The 19,672-nt window shown below is 41.4% G+C and overlaps 1 protein-coding gene across 1 annotated transcript in view; it reads left to right on the top strand.

Moving 5' to 3' along the window:
• Positions 1-19,672, top strand: part of TPRG1 (tumor protein p63 regulated 1) — a 147,522-nt gene that overhangs the window by 27,354 nt on the left and 100,496 nt on the right. Inside the window, exon 3 of the mRNA XM_006156725.2 lies at positions 15,748-15,924. Within this exon, the coding sequence (XP_006156787.1) occupies positions 15,748-15,924 (177 nt within the window). The remainder of the gene's footprint in view (positions 1-15,747; positions 15,925-19,672) is intronic.

The following is a 19,672-nucleotide window of genomic DNA, read 5'->3' as shown; positions in this document are numbered from 1 at the left end:
TCTATGAAAAAGAAAAATTTTGTGGAAAGATGAAAAAAGTAGATGAGCTAAAACAATTCTGAAAAAGAATGAAGTGTTTCTCACTAGCAATTCCTGTTCTTTACTGTAGAACTTCAGCTCCAGACCATAGTTGATTGAACAAAAAGGGACTAATCCATTAGGCAGTCTGTGATCCAAAGGAACAGCTCAAAGGAATGATTTGGATTAGAACTATGCCAGTTAGCTATGAGAACAGATATGAAGATATCTACGTGTTCAGGACTAAGGAAGCAATGAAACGTCATAGACAAGGTGGAATGAAAGAGCAATGAGGATTGGCCATCAGTGGGAGGAACACATCAGTCAAGAGGAAACGAATGAGATGTGAAGACACATGCAGATTTCTGTCTAAGAATCATTACAGCAATCACTTATCTCTTCATCCTTCAAAAACCCTTTTCAGGCACAGTTCACCTAGTGCCTTGCCTTCCTGGTTTGCCTTAGATGCAGACAGAAGCTGACTCTGCAAGAAGATTTTTGTTTCTCTGGCTTTCTAGGTTCTGAGAAGCCCGGCTCTGCTGTGGCTCCTGTATTGGAGTTCTGTGGGACTCCTCAGAGTATTTTTTATGACTTATCTCACCTTCTTAGGTTTGCCTGATCTGAGCTGTGTCTCATCTACTCAACAAGCAATGAACATAATCCAGTAAGGAGGTATTTCTCCCATTAAAAAAAAAAAAAACAAAAATCAAAAAACAGAAAACCATGGAGGTGGCGAGATATGTGCATTTGTTCTATCTTGTCCCTCTGTTCTTCTATCTTTGCCGCCTCCTCAGAACTAGGCCTTGTTCTCTTGCCAGCTTCTTTGGCTTCTGATCAAGTGAATCCCCTCAAGTGAATTCATGGGAGGAGAGAGGCCCCAGGGGGTGGGCCTCTTGTTAGCTCCTGGTGTGCTGGGGAGCACTTCAGCTATTCAACAGCTATTCAGTAGTTGTGTGGGGAAAAGAAAAGGGTGGGGTGTGCCCAGATCCTTTGTATAGCTTTTAAAATATCTTCTAACTGATGGGAGTGTGGTAGGAAGAGCTAGATTGCCCGATTGCTGGGTTGCAAAGAAAAATAACTGGGACAAGCAGCTTGCTTGGAATGTACAATAGATAGCCTGGGATGGGAGTCACAAGAGCTGGGTTCTGGTCTTGGCTCTGTCATTTCAGACAAGATCTGTGTCACTTTATCGAGGCGTGTTTCCTCCACCTGTAAAATGGGGGAATCATAGCCATTTAATGTGAAAAATATTTGTACATTGCAAAAGAAAAACATATAGGGTAGCTCTTCCTCCATATGATCTGGCTTATGCTTAAATCTTTCTGCACTCTCCTCTGTGCTTCCTTTGCTTCAGTCATGCTGGTCCCCTTGCTGTTTCATGGCCCTTGGTGGGTCCTGTCTCGGGCCCTTGGAACTGCTCTTCAGTACTATTTCAACACGTACTTCCATGTCTCTTTTTACCCCCAGGTCTATAGACATGGGGATTTCAAAAAGTTCCTGAAAAACAAAAAAAGGACTTAAAGTGTGAGTTTATTTTGGTGTAAAAATTTTTTTGCAATCAGGGCCAGCTCATGGCATGGTGGCTAAGGTGGCTGGATGCCACATGCCCAACTGTACAGTTTAAGTACGGGGCTAAGTGGCTTGAGAAACATGCTAGGCACATATATGTCTGAAATCCCGAAAGGTGGAAGAAATGGAGAAGATACTGCAGCATGACTGTCCCCCTGGGTGGGGGTAATTTCTCACTTTCTCACTCTCGTACTCTCTGTTTCTCTCTGGTGCGTGCACGCACCCTCTGTTAAAATTCACAGTACATTTGAAATGCAAGCATGGGTATTATTTTTTAATCATGCATTTCCAGGAACTTGTGGAAGACCCCTCATATTTCTGTGTGTGCTTCCTTTTGCCTGAGCCCCCTCCTAGAATGTAAGTGCCGAGGAAATACGGGCTTGTTTAGTTCACGACTAAACCTTCAGCACCTGGAGTTTAATAGTTGCTGATAAATTTAGAGGGACTACATGTGACCTGATCACCCAGAATCTCTTCTCTAAGGAAACACCTTCTGGGGACCAGCAGTTAGCGTAATGGCTATGTCGCTGAACTCCCATGTAGTCGACTGTGGTTCAAGTCTCCGACCGGTGGCTTAAACTCACACCGGGCGTGTGTGCGTGCATGCCCAAGATCTCAAGAGAATGGAGAAGAAAGGATTGCGGCGTGGCCATCCCTTCTTGGGGGGTGATTTCTCATTTCCTATCTCTCTGTCTCTCTCTTTCTTTCTGGCAAGCGCACATGACCTATAGCAAAAAGCTCTCAAGAGAGACGACATTGTCTTATGTGAAAAAGATCTAAAAAAAAAAAAAAAAAAAAAAAAGGAAAGAAAAAGAAAAGAAACACCTTCCTTATGCCACATAAGAAAGAAGCTCAGTGCAAATTAGTAACTTTGCTTTCAAACTGTAATCCTTGCTGCTGCCTTGTGACTTCCATTGCAGGCTTATATTTGAATGCACCATTGGCCTCTCTGGCCAGTGTCTAAATGAACACAGCATACCTCCTCCATTGACATTTGCACAGACTTCCTGTTGCATCCTTTTTCCATCCTTATCTTCTAAGGGGCTCTGCAGCAATCACTTGCAAAGGGAACTTCACATTTTAAATCAGAGTAACTCAAATCTAACTTCTAAATTTAAAAAAATAATTAATTAATTAATTTTTAATTTGCCCAGAAAGAGAGAGAAAAAGAAAGCAAGTCACTAGGTCCAGGACTCGAACCACAGTTGGCCATGTGGGAATCCAGCGCCTTAACCACCATAGCACCTGCTGGTCCCATAGCATCTAAGTTTTAAAAAGTACACATGGTTATGTCAGGAAGACATATACACAGAATTAATGACTGCTTTTTTACTGTTAGGATTTTATTGAGTGGTACCCTCCTTTTTAAGTATAATTCCATTTTCATTTCATAATTTTCATTTACACACTCTGCAAATACACTTCCTCTGCAAATCACCCTTTGCATGTACCTGTATGTTTGCATATGCTGTACCTTCTGACTAAAAACAATTATTCTCCATCAAATCATCTATTTCCTGCTCATCCTTCAAAACCCTTTTCAAGCACAGTTTACCTAGAGCCTTGCCTGACTTCCTAGTTGGCTTTAGATTCTTTTCAAAGCAAAACAAGTAATTAAAAGCTTAAGCTCTGGGACCAGCAGATGGTGTAATAGTTATGTCGCTGGACTTCCACGTAGTTGACTGTGGTTCAAGTCCCAGAACTGGGAGCTTAAAATTCACTCTGGGGACCAGCAGTTAGCGTAATGACTATGTCGCTGGACTCCCACATAGTTGACTAGGGTTTGAGTCCCAGACTCGGTGGCTTAAACTCACGCCGGGTGCGTGTGCGTGCGTGTCCAAGATCCTGATAGGAGAACTGAGGAGAAGGGATTGCGGCGTGGCCATCCCCCCTGGGGGGTGATTTCTCGCTTTCTGTCTCTCTGTCTCTCTCTGTCTGGTGAGTGCACGCGCCCTATAGCAAAACCCTCTCCAAAAAAAAAAAAAAATCACTCTGGATGCATGTGGGTGGGTGCCCAAAATCCCAAAAGGAGAATGGAGGAGAAGAGGTTGAGGCGTGGCTATCCTCCCCCCACCCCGGGGGGTGATTTCTTGCTTCCTACCTCTCTGTCTCCCTGGTGAGCACCATGCCCTAAAGCAAAAATTTCTAAAAATAAAAGGAAAAAAGCATAGGTCCTAGAAGCAGGCTATTTCAGTTTGGATTCCAGTTCATAACTTCTGGCTGTGTGGCTTTGAGCAAGCCACTTAGCCTCTTTCTACTTTAGTTCCTTGTCTGTAAAATGCGGATGACAACACTACCTTTCTCAGAGATGTTGTAAGTCTAAACGTAGTAATACACATGAAACACTTAGAGGCAAACTCAAAGTAAGCTTTAAATAAATGGTGGCCATTCATTGGGGTTTTCGTGGCACCATGTGCAAATTTCTATCCTATTATTTATGACTCTGCATCAAAATACTTGGTTTACTTATCTTTCCGTTTAGATCGTGAGCTTCTCAAGGACAAGGACCGTCACTTTTCTAACAGCTGTAACACAGTACAGGCCCTCAGTGCTAGTAATTGATTCAATGGAGAGCTCTCAGTGCTTTCCTAACGGATGGTGGTTTGATAAAATGCAAAGTCCAAGGGCTGAAAGTAAAACACTTTTTTTCCCCCTTTGGCCAGAGGATGGATACATCTACTTGCCAACTTGCCAGAAAGAGACATAGAGGGAGAGAGGGAAAGTGAAAAGCAACCCCCATGGAGAATGGCCATGCTGCAATCCCTTCTCCTCTATTTCTCCTTCCTTTTGGGAATTTGGGTATGCACATGCAGGCTTGGCTTGTTTTCAAGCTGGTGGGTGTGGGACTCAAACTGTGCAGTTGGCTATGTGGGATCCAGCCACATAACCATCACACCATAGGCTGGTTCCAAATACATTTTAGATGGATTCTGCTATATACTAACTCTGTGTTAGCTTGGGCTGCTATGATAGAATAGCACAGACTGGATAACTTAAATAACAGATATTTGTCTCTCACTGTTTGGGTGGCTAAATGTGTAAGATCAAGATGTTAACTGATTAAGTTTATAGTTCTTGGTGAGGGCCTTTTTTTTTTGGGTTTTGATTTTTTTGTTTTGCTGTATTTTTACAAAGTGAAGAGTGGAAACTCTAGTGCCTCTTCCTCATCTTGTAAGGGCACCAAACTCAACATAAGGGGGTTGATGATGATCTTCACGATCTCATCCAAACTTCATTGACTCCCGGAGGTCTCGTCTCATAATACAATCACATAGGATAATAAGGCCTCAACTTACGAATTTGAAGATATACAAATACGCAATCCATAACACCTTCCTCAGCCTTGGTTTCTTCATCTGTATTTATCAGGGTTATTTGGTGAAAACTAGAAGAGGTAATATGTACATGGCATTTGTCACAGTACCTGATCCAGAGAGGATCCCCAATACATGGAGACTCTTACTATAATAAAGGATATGGAAGAATTTTCTGTACATGCTGGTAGAGCTCAGAAGTTTCAGATCTGATTTTGTTTGTGAATGTGTGTGTGTGTGTGTGTGTGTGTGTGTGAGAGAGAGAGAGAGAGAGAGAGTATGTGTATCTAAAATGTCAACTAAAATTGTTTTGTACTATTAAAATTATGTTTAAAAAACTCATAAGGCCCAGGGACCAGCAGTTGGCGTAATGGCTATGTCACTGGACTCCCATGTAGCCGACTGCAGTTCGAGTCCTGGACCTGATGGCTTAAACTCACACCAGGTGCATGTGCATGCATGCCCAAGATCCTGAGAGGAGGATGGAGGAGAAGAGATTGCCATGTGGCCAGCCCCCTGGTGGGTGATTTCTCTCTTTCTGTCTCTCTTTCTGGCAAGTGCATGTGCCCTATAGCAAAAACCTCTCAAACAAACAAAACAAAACAAAAACCTCATAAGACCCTTAGTTTTCTGAAGGAAAATTACAGGTTTTTATTATTATTGTTGTCATTGTCATTGTTTTTGACAGAAGGCTTGTGTGCTTGCAAGAGAGAAAGGAAAAGAAAGCACCTCTCATGGAGAATGGTCATGCCACAGTTCCCTCAATTCCCTTTCTCCCTCCTTTCAGGACTTTGGGCATGCATACAAATGGGCCTGGTATGTTTTTCAAGCTGCTAGATTTGGAAACCAAACCCTGAGACGGGTAATGTGGGATTCAGCCACCTTAATCACCTGACCATGGTTTTGTCATTCATTTGTAGTTTTTTGTTTTGTTTGTTTGGTTTTGTATTTTGCTAGAGGGCACGTGTGCCTAACAGAGAGAGACATAGAGGTGGGATGAGAAATTGCCCCCCAGAGGGGATGGCTATGCCACAATCCCTTCTTCTCCATTCTCCAATCCTCTCAGGATTTTGGGCATGTATGCACATGCACCTGGTGTGATTTTCAAGCTGCTGGATCAGGAACTCAACTCATACATTCGACCATGTGGGATCCACCCACATTAGCTTCTATGCTGTCTGCTGACCCTACTTTTTGTGCTTTTCTATAGTTAGCTGGAACAATATGTAATACCCATAGTAGGGCTTACCTTATTTAGGAGAAAAGTAGCTTTTTGCAGATACATAAATGAGTGTTTCCAGGTCTTTCCTATCTATCTGTTATGGGGACATCTTTTCTGCTCTATAGTAGGGACACATGAAGAGATGATAAAGAAATGAATAAATAAATCCTGATTTCTATTTTTGTTTTTACAAAATTATCTTTGCAGCTTGTGCTTTTTCAACATTAAGATCCTCACCAAACAGCAGGAAATCAAGTGTTAATGAAAGGATCTTCTTCTTTTTTTAAGGAATTGTTTATTTATTACTATGATATTATTTTTTAGTTTGCTACAGAGCACCTGTGCTCACTAGAAAGAGACTCAGAGAGAGAGAGGACATGAGAAAGCAAGCTGCCAGGTCCAGACTCAAACCACAGATGATCATATGGGAGTACAGCCCATCAACAGCCATGCCACCAGATGGCCCCGAGGAGCTTCTTCAAGGACATCAAGTAAAAGGCCGAGGCCAGCCAGACAGTGGTGTGAAGGAAAACTCAATGTCCCCTGAGCAGTCCTCCATGGGAATGTTTCCAGCTTACGTCTAAGGAACTCCCTGAGGACTCTGAGCATGTGCTTGGCCATGACCAGAGCTGGCTGAAGGACAGGGTGGATCATGGCATCGTGACCCTGTTGGGGGCTCTCACTCTAACACACACACGGAAGAATAGTCTTTAAAAACTAGATTTCTGGGGTTCTTTCTCTCAGCCATGTGGGTAATGGTCACATGAGTCCTGGGTTCTTCCCCTTGGGCTTGTGTTACCAATGTCAAGTCTCACCACGCAAATTACTCTTCCCTATATATTTGCTCTCATATGTTAGAGAACTGTGTATCCCTTAGAGAAGGATGATCTGCTGCATATTTTCTACTGTGCTCTAGCACAGAGGGCTGGTGCACTTGCAAGAGAGACGTGAGAGGGAACAGGAGAAAGAAGGAAAGAAAGAAAGAAAGAAAGAAAGAAAGAGAGAGAGAGAGAGAGAGAGAGAGAGAGAGAAAGAAAGAAAGAAAGAAAGAAAGAAAGAAAGAAAGAAAGAAAGAAAGAAAGAAAGAAAGCGCTTTCTGTGGGGAGTAGTCGTACCACGACCACATGCTCCAGCACAGAGCTTGGTGCGGAATTGGCCACAGAAAGTATTGGAGAAAAAAATGAATTCCAGGAAATCAAGTCAGGAGTCCCTGGAGCAGGGAAGGTTAGGGGACATTGGGTTTTTAATTAGAAGACAGCATTTATTTTGAGGGTCCTCTATTTTAAACAAATTGGAGAGGGGCAGGCAAACAATAACTAAATGACTGAAATAAATACATGTGGATTTAACTGAAAGTTTGGCTTGGGGGAGGGAAATTGCTTAAGTGGCATGCAGTTTTCATCTGTTTGTCTTTGAGGAACACACCGAAATTGAATTCTCTTCAGGGCCTGGAACTCAGTGGGTGCTCAGGGAATATGTCTGGAATGAATGATTCAGTGTGTTCTCCTGGGTTGCTGATTCCTGGTGGCCAAAATACTGTCTCCCTCTTCAAGGACTGGGCTAGGTGGAGAGGTATGAGTGTTGTATGGACATTGATTTGTAATTCAAGGAAGGGACTATTTAATAGGGAATGTCTCTACTAAGTAGCGTGAGTGTGTGTGTGTGTGTGTGTGTGTGTGAGAGAGAGAGAGAGAGAGAAAAGATCAATAATAATATTAGAAGAAAACCTTCCATGGAAGGAAATCATTTCCAAACCTCAAATGGATTTGACACAGCTTTAAAGGAACAACTGATGGTATGCTTGGGTGTGGGGCTGGGGCTACTAAGAAGGCATCTGGGATGATCTGAGTGGCTGGGGGTCCTGGAAACGTGCGATGGTCCCTCCTGTCATTCTTAGTTCTCTGTTGCCCTCTGGTGGTGAAACTGTAGGCATCCCAAGAAGCCGCAGACGCTCATTGCTCCCAGGTGCCTGTTACCTGAGAGGACCTGGGCTTCTCCTCCTGTGGAGAAAACGATGCTGGTGCCGAGGCGCGGGGGCAGCTGGAAGAGCTGCGTGAATCCTCCGCTGGGGAGACTGACTCACGATGGAGATGAATCTTGCGGTCTATTTTTCATCCCATGCCTTGCTCATCTGCCGAGATCTCCTCTCGCCCCAGCTCTTTGCTGGGCACAGAGAAGAGTCTCTGATAGGAGTAAAGCGTGGAGTCTGCACTGTGGGAGAGGCACGTGGGAAGAGCAGCGATACAGAGGGGGCTGGCCACCGCCACGGCCACGGCCGAGACACGGGTAGGGCTTTGTGTGTAAAGACAGACAGCTCATTTCGTATGCTGTAATGATGTAAAGAAAATGAATGTTAAAAAAAAAAGAAATAGATGACAACCACTTGACAGTGAGGGGGGTGAGGGTAAAACTGAATTAAGTAGACAGCATTTAAGCTGGGAATTTAAAGACTGGTTGAGGTTTTACGTTTTAAAAATGTTTCTTTTTATCAAAAAGGAGAATATGTTTATTATAAAAACAAATACATAAACTCTGGCAAATAAAAGCATGAAAAGAAATAAAAGTTGGGGCCAGCTGGTGGCATGGTGGTTAAGGTGCTGGACTCACATATGGCCTACTGGGGTTCAAGTCCTGGACCTGGAGACTTACTTTCTCTCTCCCCCTCTCTTTCTGTCTTTGTCTCTCTTTGACCAAATTAAATAATAAGAAAAAATTAATTAAATAAATAATTAAATAATTCTAAAAAAAAATAAAAGTCACTTGAAATCCCAACACTCAGAAATAACCAGTATTAATATTTTGATATATATTATTTTGTTGTTCCAAAAGTGGAAGCAGAGTGTAGCGAACATTTTACATACTGCTGTCACTATTATGGAATAAATATCTTCTCAATGTTACTTTTTTTAATGTGCTACTTTATGAGGAAGTATTTCAATGTATAAGCCCAAGAATTGGATTCCTCATGATTCCCCAAATATCATGAGTCAAAGCATATAAGTTCCAAAGAGCAGGATTACTTATTGTTCACTAATTCATTTCAGAAGTATTTTCAGACACCTACAACCTGGGAGACACAATGCTGTGAACTGACTCTGTCTTTACAGAGTTTATGGTATCCGAGGAGACAGATGTGAGTAATGTTATCATAGAAAAAAACCTAAACGGGAACCAGCAGTTAGCGTAATGGCTATGTCGCTGGACTCCCACGTAGTGGAAAAGGTACACATCCCGGACCCGTTGGCTTAAACTCACACCGTGCGCGTGTGCGTGCGTGCCCAAGATTCCGAGAGGAGAATGGTGGAGAAGGGATTGCAGCATGGCCATCCCCCCTGGGGGGTGATTTCTCGCTTTCTGTCTCTCTGTCTCTCTCTGTCTGTCTGGCGAGTGCACTTGCCCTATAGCAAAAACCTCTCCAAATAAATAAACAAATAAAAGGCCTAAACTTTCACCAGGACGAGTACCCTGACTGCATCTGGGACAAGGACCATGAAAGAGAAATTTGAAGGCAGTGAAAGTGTACATGAGAAGGAAGAGCAATGGTCACAGAGGCCTGGGAGAGCTCCCCGGAGCAGGGTGACGGCCGGCTCTGTGGAGCCATCACTGCTCGGCATCCTAACGTGAGGTGTCCTGAATCCAAGATGGCGCCTACATCTCTAGCTTGCAGAACTGAGAAGGGGGGGTCCTCCCCAAGCTATGAAGCACTGATAGAGGCTAAGGTGGGGAAGAGACAATTAAGAATGCTGTTTGGGACAGAAGTTTTCTAGAGGGAACAATGCCAGCAGTGGTATTTATCATCCCATCAGCAACTTCCAGAGATAGATTTGCATTAACATGCCATATGCTAGGTCCTCTTTTTAGGGGCGGGTGGTGCTAGAGAGAAAGCAAATACTACGCTTAAATTTGGTGTCTTGGTACCCATTTCAGGTCCTAAACCACTGTGTGTTAGGTGTAAGGCACTGGGCAATTCATTTGAAGGTTCTGAGGACTTCCATTTCTCTATTTTTTAGTTGCTGAAGAGCATGGAAAGTCACCAGAAACTGACAGTAGGTGAGGAGGAGAGAGAGAAAGCACCTCTGTGGTGCAGGGCCACGCTGGGACCCATCCTCCTACATTTTGCCATTTTGTTGGAATTTTAGACACAGAAGCATGTGTACCTGACATGTTCCTTTTTTAGAGGTTTTTGCTATAGGGTGCATGCGCTCGCCAGACAGAGACAGAGAAAGAGAGACAGAAAGCAAGAAATCACCCCCCAGAGGGGATGACCACGCCGCAATCCCTTCTCCTCCTCCTCTTGGGATCTTGGGCACACACGCACATGCGCCTGGCATGAGTTTTAAGCCACCTGGTCCAGGACGCGAACTGCAGTCGACTACGTGGGAGTCTAACAACATAGCCATTACACTAACTGCTGGTCCCCTGGCATGTTCTTTAAGCCATCAAATCTGGAATTCAAACTGTAGTAGGCTATGTGGGATCTGGCTCCCTTAACCACTAGGCTATGGACTGACCCAGTTTCTCTGTCTTTAAAATGAGGATAAAAGTATTTAACTCAAGGGTTATTGTGAGGATTAAATGAGGGTGGGACCAGCAGTTAGCGTAATGGCTATGTGGCTGGACTTCCACATAGTCGACGGTGGTTCACGTCCCAGACCCGGTGGCTTAAAACTCACGCTGGGCATGTGTGCGTGTGTGCCCAAGATCCCAAGAGGAGAATGGAGGAGAAGGGATTGCGGCGTGGCCATCCCCCCGGGGAATGCTTTCTTGCTTTCTGTCTCTCTGTCTCTCTCTGTCTGTCTGGTGAGCACATGCGCCGTATAGCAAAAACCTCTCAAAAAAAAAAATGAAAAAAAAGAGGGTATTTATGTCCAAGGATTTTGTAAACTTTTCGAAATTGCAGAAACACAATATATTATTGTTTCTAATATTTGTGGTTAACATTGTCACCCCAATGTCAATGATATTAATATTAAAATATGTATTTAACATTTCCCGGGACCAGCAGTTAGCATAATGGCTATGTCACAGGACTCCCATGTGGTCAACCACGGTTCGAGTCCCAGATCCGGTGGCTTAAATTCACGTGGGCACATGTGCGTGCGTGCCCAAGATCCCGAGAGGAGAGTGGAGGAGAAGGGATTGCGGTGTGGCCATCCCCCCTGGGGGGTGATTTCTCGCTTTCTGTCTCTCTGTCTCCGTCTTTCCGGCGAGCGCACGTGCCGTATAGCAAAAACCTCTAAAAACAAAAACAAACAACCTTTTCCCATGCATTCTTTGAGAAAAATAAAGCATGATTGAAGTCCAAATAAGTAAATATACCACCCATGAGCTAAGGATGATGACCCCAAACTATTTATAAACCTGTGTGTTTATTTGGAACTTGGCATGCAGATTATGCAAGGTCTGTGTCACCGAAGAGCACTCCGTGTTCCTAAAAAGAATTCTCCTTTTTCCCAAATCTTTTACCTTTTAAAATAAATCTCATTATGGAGTGCTGACATTTTCAGTAAAACTATTCAACCAAAAGCTGCAAGGTTTTTTTTAGACTGAAAAGAAATCTGGTTTATTAGGCAGTAGCTTATAACTTACTGCTAAGTAGATGCAATCTATTTAGAGACGTTTATGTAGATATCTGATAAGACATTTCAGTCTCTCTTTCTGACCTAGTCAGAGAGCGTAAGGGAGACTTCTCAGGAATTCTCTTATTTTTCTCTTATTTACATAGGGGAGTAGAAATTGAGTGTCACTGTGTGTTGATGTGGATAGAACTATAGAACCAAGATTTAAACTAGACTTCTTGGACTCTAGGCTGTTTTTTCCACTATAAAAATAATTTTCCTCTCATTCTCTAGCTGAGTGACCAGAGTATGAGAATATAACATTTAAAGGTTGAAGATTGTCAAGAAAAGCTGATTCTCATGAGTACACAATGGCTGACATAACCTAGAGCCTCCGGCCAGGCTGCCTTCTTTCTTTTCCCATTTCTTCTGCTTCTGTCTCCTTTCTCCTTCATCTCCCCTTTTCTCTCTTCATATCTCCTCGCGCTACTCCTTCCAGAGATTTGACTCCTAACTTCGTCTTGTCTGTCTGACTTTAGGTTAGGCTGAAGAGTGGCAATAAAATTGAGGTACCCAAAGCTGCTTAGTGACCTAGGTCCCTACCAGTAATATTAACAGCTAATTTATAGGGTTTTGCCCAAGAATCATCTCCCTTAATCCTCTCCCCAAACTTATTAGATAAGTACTAATGTTGCCTTCATTTCACAGAGAAGAAATCTAAGCTATACAAAGGTTGAAAATTCAATCTGACATAGTTATTAAGGAACAGGCTGGAAGTTTCTAGTCCTACCCTCATATAACCCGAGGGCTTCTACAACAATTCTAATTGGCTTTTATTGGATAGAATAGCCCAGTAGACATAGTCTCTGCCCTCATAAATCATGCACACACACAGACACACATACTCTTACACATAGGACTGACACTCACTCTGTCTTTACTGGCTTTTTTCTACTCTGTGTACCGCAGTGTCCATTCTGATTGGTCAGTGCCCTTATGGTATGCATTGCTAAATACTTTATGTATTATTTCTTCTTATAAATTATGATAAATGCCACAAAAGAGAAAGGACCAAGGTGTTTGAAAGCGTGTAAGGCTCCACAGTATGTAAGAGTTTAAGATATTCTCTGTGAGGGAATTATTTGAACCACAAACTTAAACAACGAGTGGTCTCAGACAACTAGGAGGAGACTTTGGGCAGAGGTCAGACCACAGAGAGTGATCTGTAGTCTGTCCATGTTAGGGTTCCTGGATTTGATCTTAAGATCAAGGAGCTGATATTTAATAAAGAAAATAAGGGAGTGACATTATTCAGTTTATATTTTAAGTATTACATTGTTTTCCCTGGTGGAGAATGATTGGGAACAGAATGCTAATACCTCTACATATCAGATTAATTTTATGTACTGAGAACGCAGGCAGGAATTCAGCACAAGCAAACATTTTCAGTGTTTTATAGAAGACAAAACATATGTACTAAAACAATCTAGTATAAGACATGAGTGTTGTATCTTCAAGGTTAGATCAGACAGACTGTAATGTGCTGTGGATCAGAAGAATTACAGATCATACTCGCTTTCTGTTAAGTGATTTGATTCCTTCCTATGTCCTATAATGAAGGAATGTTTTTCTTTCATTTAAAAATTAATTAATTATTTAATTTACATTTAATCACTGTACATCTTTACAGGGTACAATACGATCCTTTTTTTCTTTTTTTTGGAGAGGTTTTTGCTATAGGGCGCCTGTGCTCGCCAGAAAGTCAGAGAGAGACAGAGAAACAGAAAGTGAGATATCACCCCCCAGCGGGGATTGCCACGCCACAATGCCTTCTCTTCCATTCTCCTCTCGGAATCTTGGACACGCATGCACATATGCCCGGCATGAGTTTAAGCCACTGGGTCTGGGACTCGAACTGCTGTTGACTTCATGGGAGTTCAGCAACATAGCCATTATGCTAACTGCTGGTCCCTACAATACGATTTTTCAATACATGCATGCAGAGTATGTCAATCAAGTCAAAGCTATTGCATCATCCCAACAGATAAGTTTCCGTTCTTGGATCTGTTGACAGTTTTTTTTCTGCCCCTCCCCCCCACGCTGTCCCCTACTATCCACCCCTTCTATGTAGTCTCTGATATCTACACTTGCTGTCGCTAGTATATATGCCAATCTTTTAGTTTCTGTCATGAAGTGCAGGTATTAAGTAGGGCAGGGACATATGTCTGTCTTTCTTAGTCTGGCTCGATTGTATTATTAGTAAATCTTCTATATTAATCGACTTTGTATCAAATGCCAGGGTCTCATTGTTTTTTATGGCAGAGTAGTATTCCATAGTGTAAACATGTCACATTTCTTTTTTTCAATCCAGTCAGCCATTCTTGGATATTTAGGTTGATTCCATATCTTAGCAATTGTGAATAGTGCAAGTGTCTTTCTGACTATTTTCTTATTCTTTGTGTAAATGCCTAGGAGTGGTATAATTGGGTCATATGGTAGTTCCATTTGTTGGTTTTGAGGAATCTCCATATTATTTTCCACAGTGACTGTACTAATTAACATTTCCACCAGCAGCATAAGAGGGTTCCCTTTTCACTGCAGCTTCACCAGCACTTGCCATTCTTTATTTATTAAGTCATAGTTATTCTTACTGGGATTAAGAGGTATATCATTATCGTTTTAATTTGCATTTCCCCTATAAGATATCTTGGACATTTTATTCATGTTCCTTTTGTACATTCATGTGTCTCTTGGAGAGCTGTATGTTCAGCTTATGTGTTCATTTTGAAGTTGGAGTGTTTGTTTATTTTTGCGGGTAAGGTGCTTGAGTTTCCTATATAGTCTTGTTACCAGTCCTTTATCTGAAGTGCAGTTGGCAAATATTTCCTCCCATTCTGAGCGTTGTCCCTTTCCTATAATTATTGTTTCCTTTGCAGTGAAGAAGCTTTTTCGCCTAATGTAGTCTCATGTGTCTATTTTGAGAATATTGACTGTGCTTTAGGAGTCTTATTTAAGAAATATTTGCCTATGCCAGTGTCTTCAAGAGTTTCCCCTGTGTGTTTCATCAGTAGCTTTATATTGGAGGTTTTACATTTAGACCTTCAGTCCATTTTGAGTTATCTCTTGGTCAGAATTACCTTTTTTTAAACATGTATTTCACTTTATTTTATACATTCAATCGCATTATTTAGCTTACAAAGTGAATATTCCAACATGTGAACATTTCTCCCTAGTCCAGTTGATAAAACTATAAAATATCTTCAATAGGTAATACCACGTTTCTTTGTCCCATTAATGCTTTGCCTCCCTATTTTTCTTCTAAATGTCCTTCCTCAGACCCTACTCTTTCACACACACTATATCTGGTATTTATATCCATTTACTGTGTGTCTATATCCTTTAGTCAGTTAGTTTCAGTCATAGAGTGCAGAGGGCCTCGAGTCCAGAATGAATCAATGCTGCAGTTTCCTAATGTCTACCTTGGTTTATCAGAATCCCACTTCACTTGTTTCACTATATTTCTACTGCAAGAATGTGATAGAAAGAGTACCCAATAGTAATGATTTGAGAGAAAGTGGACCTACATTCAAGTCTGTTTATCAAAGGTCAGTGATATAACCTTTGGAAATTAACATTAAGCTAGTTTGTAGTTAGTAAATTTTGTACAGATAGAGTTAGAACAAAGATATTTTATATCCATAGAGGAAGATATTTTACATGAAAGTCTCCTAGAGAAGTGAGAAGATGTGGGAAAGTATAAATTAGTTGACTTTCAGCACAATACAAACTTAGTAATTCTTTGATGGGTTCTTTCATACATAATTATCTCTCTAGTCTGTTATGATTAAACATTTCCCTGCCATATTTCACCTCCCTCCTCCCTTCATTTGGGAGTCAGACTGAGAGAGATGGGGTGACATTAAGTATCCTTGGTTCCTTTTTTTTTGTTTTTCCTGAGGTAACCAAACCTCACTATCTTCTAGGTGGGATGTTTCAGTGAATTCCACTATTTTTAACCTGGAAAGGCTTTGCCATCAACTTACTTTCTCTGTGCTGACTCTTACAGGATAGACCACTGGAACAATGAGAAGGAGAAGATTTTGTTGGTCACAGACAAGACACTCTTTATTTGCAAATATGACTTCATCATGCTCAGCTGTGTGCAGTTACAGCGGATTCCCCTGAGTGCTATCTACCGCATCTGTCTGGGCAAGTTTGCCTTCCCTGGGATATCACTGGACAAGTGAGTATGAGGTCTTTGACCTGTGGAAGTGGTGTAGTGGGAATGAGGAATGCAGAGAAAATAGTAATAAAGTTCATGTCAGTACTGAAAGCTGGGGAGCCTTGGGTGAAACAAGGACATCCTACAGCTTAGTTCAACAAATTATTACATGTATACTGTGTATCAGGGATCAGGGATAAAAATTTAGGTAAATCTATGCTTTAATATAAGAAATTAACAAATAAATAGCTAAATATAAGATGGGAAGAGCTAAGGGAATGTAGAGGAAAGGTTTTCAGTCTAATTTTGTGTAATGGTTCCCTGGAGAACCATTTGATTTAATATTTGATGTTAGGTAGGAGTTAGTCAAAGAAGGAGAACTAGAGTTGAAGAACATTTTAAGAAAGAGCATCACAGCTAGTGGAGTGAACATGAGGAAAAGAATAACGCTTTTGAGAATTCAAATTATTCTGCAAAATTCAGCAGATAGAACCCAAGATGGCTAATAACTCTTGTTATAATAAAGTTTTTTGGGGTCATCCCTGGAAGTTTAGTACAAGGAAGGGAGATAGGAAGGGCAGCAACTGTCAACGACATGGGAGTGCAGAGACATAGCCACTACACTATCTTCTGGGCTTGAAACTATTAGAACTTTAAAAAAGGAAAACATGGGAAAATCGTTTCAATTTGAAGCTTCTATGTAGCAAAGAAAACAATAAACAGAATAAAGAGAACACCTACAGAATGAAGGAAACTATTTACATCTAAACATGCAACGAGGTATTAATAACCAGAATATATAAGAAACTTAAAAAATCCTTTTTTAAAAATGGGAAAATGACATGGTTAGAAGTACCTCAAAACAAGAAATATGAATGACCAACATGCATATAAAAAGATGTTCAGTATCTCTAATATCAGGGAAATACAAATCAAAACCATAATGGTATATCATTTCACAACAGAATGTCTAGTCACAATGGCCCACGTGTAGAACTCACCTAACTGTCCTTTAATAGATAAATGGATAAAGAAAATGTGATACACATTCATACACAATGGAACACTATTCAGTCACTAAAAAGAACAAAATCCTGTCATTTGAGGCAATATAGACCAACCAGAAGGAACTATGTTATGTGAAATAACCCAGGCACAGAAAAAAAAGCATGTGTTTTTATTCATATGTGGAAACCAAAAAAGTTGGTCTCATCAAAGTAGAAAGAAAAATAGTGACTACTAGAGATTGGGACAGGTAGAAAAGAAATGCTCATTATGAGATATAAAATTACAATAGATAAAAGGAACAACTTCTATTGTTCTATGGGACAATAGTGTAACTATAGGATAACAATAATTTAGTTTGTATTTTAGAGTACCTAGTAGGATTTTGAATGTTCCCAACACAAAATAACTTGCTAAATATTAGAAATGATCAATATGCTAAGTACACTGATTTGATCATTACACTTTGTATTCATCTATTAAAAAAATCACAGTATACCTCATAAATATGTTTAAGTGTCAAAAAAATAAAAAATATATGTTTAAAAAAAAAAAGACTGAGTGTGAACTCTTCCCATTGAACTGTGTACTCCTTGAGAGTAGGTGCTATTTTTTTTTTCTTTAAGCACATGGCATTGGGCCTAGCATATGGTAAGAACTGAGAAATTTTTTTAAGATACATAAAAAAGCAGAGCTTGATCAAGTGATTAATTGTCTTAATAGAAAGAATATTATCTTAAAGACCTGTTTTTTATTTACTTTTTCATCAATAGAAGAAGTGATTCATTTTCTTAGTTCATTAACCTTTACAACTGGTACATATAAAAATACTATATACATCATAAAAAACATTTATAAAATAACAAAAAATTTATTTTTAGAACCTCTATCTTTCACTTTAGACCTTCAATTTTCTGACATTCTCTCCCATTCTCTCCACAGGTCAAAGTCAGAACTTTCTTGTGTATGATTTTTAAAATTTTACTTATTTATTTTTTGGAGAGGTCTTTGCTATAGGGTGTGTGCGCTTGTCAAAAAAACAGAAAGAGACAGAGAGACAGAAAGTGAGAAATCACTCCCTGGGGGGATGGCCATGCGCAATCCCTTCACCTCCATTCTCCTCTCTGGATCTTGGGCACACATGCACACATATCTGGTGTGAGTTTAAGCCACTGGGTCAGGACTCGAACCGTGGTTGACTACATGGGAATCCAGCAACATAGCCATTACACCAACTGCTGGTCCTTAAAGATATAGTCTATCCTGGGAACCAGCAGTTAGCATAATGGCTATGTCGCTGGACTCCCACGTAGTCGACTGCGGTTCGTGTCCCGGACCCGGTGGCTTGAAACTCATGCCGGGCGCGTGTGCGTGCCCAGGATCCCGAGAGGAGAATGGAGGAGGAGGGATTGCGGCGTGACCATCCCCCCTGGGGGGTGATTTCTCGCTTTCTGTCTCTATGTCTCTCTTTGTCTGTCTGGCGAGCGCACACGCCCTACAGTGAAAATCTCTCCAAAAAAAAAAAAAAGGTATAGTCTATCCTTATGAAAGAATAAAAATGGCTGTGTGTGTGTGTGTGATATGTATGTATACACACTTGAAAGTATATGTACATATATATATATATATGCAGTACCTTTATTACATATAATTTTGTCCAGTGTGGGCATATATAATGAATTGTCCTGTTTCAATGATCTGTAGATTAATCTTGGTGGTTTTTTGGGGTTTTTTTGAGAGGTTTTTTTTCGCTCTAGGGCGTGTGTGCTCGCCAGACAGAGAGAGACATAGAGACAGAAAGTGAGAAATCACCCCCCAGGGGGGGATGGTCACGCTGCAATCCCTTCTCCTCCATTCTCCTCTCGGGATCTTGGGCACGCACGCACACGCCCGGCGTGAGTTTTAAGCCACCGGGTCCGGGACGTGAACCGTGGTCAACTATGTGGAAGTCCAGCGACATAGCCATTACGCTATCTGCTGGGTCCCTTAATCTTGGTGTTTTTAATGATGTAGAATATTTTTTAGTTTGCCAGATGGCATAAATGCTTATTAGGAAGAGACAGAGAAAGAAAGAGAGAGGGAGAGAGAACAAGGCAGTGAGAAGGCATACCCCATGGGGATGTGGTCGTGCTGCAATCCCCTCTCTATACTCCTTCCCTTTGGAATTTTGGGCATACTCTCACATGTACCCAGTACATATTTTTCAAGCTACCAGGTCCTGGCAGTTAGCCTTGTGGGATCCATCTGCCTTAACCACACGACCACTAGATGGCACAGTGCGAAGTATTTTTTTTTTTTTTTCTTTTTTTTCGGAGAGGTTTTTGCTATAGGGCACGTGTGCTCGCCAGACAGAAAGAGACAGAGAAACAGAAAGTTGGAAATCACCCCCCAGGGGGGATGGCCACGCCGCAATCCCTTCTCCTCTATTCTCCTCTTGGGATCTTGGGCACACGCGAACACGCGCCCGGCGTGAGTTTAAGCCACCGGGTCTGGGACGCGAACTGCGTCAACTATGTGGGAGTCCAGTGACATAGCCATTACGCTAACTGCTGGTCCCAGTACAAAGTATTTTTAAGCCTAATCTTTTCTAGCTCTTCACTGATGGATATTTATTTTTCCTTGACCACTGTAACCAATGCTCCCACGAGTATCCTTGTCTAGAGGACTTTCCACATATGTGAGAATGTTTCTGTATACAGATGTTCAGAAGTGAAATGATTAAAGTCATGAACAGATATTATCAAATTGTCTTTTTAAACATAAA

The sequence above is a fragment of the Tupaia chinensis genome, unplaced genomic scaffold (genome assembly GCF_000334495.1).
Source record: "Tupaia chinensis unplaced genomic scaffold, TupChi_1.0 Scaffold000515_1, whole genome shotgun sequence".
Lineage (NCBI taxonomy): Eukaryota > Metazoa > Chordata > Mammalia > Scandentia > Tupaiidae > Tupaia > Tupaia belangeri.
This window is presented reverse-complemented; position numbering and strand designations above follow the sequence as displayed.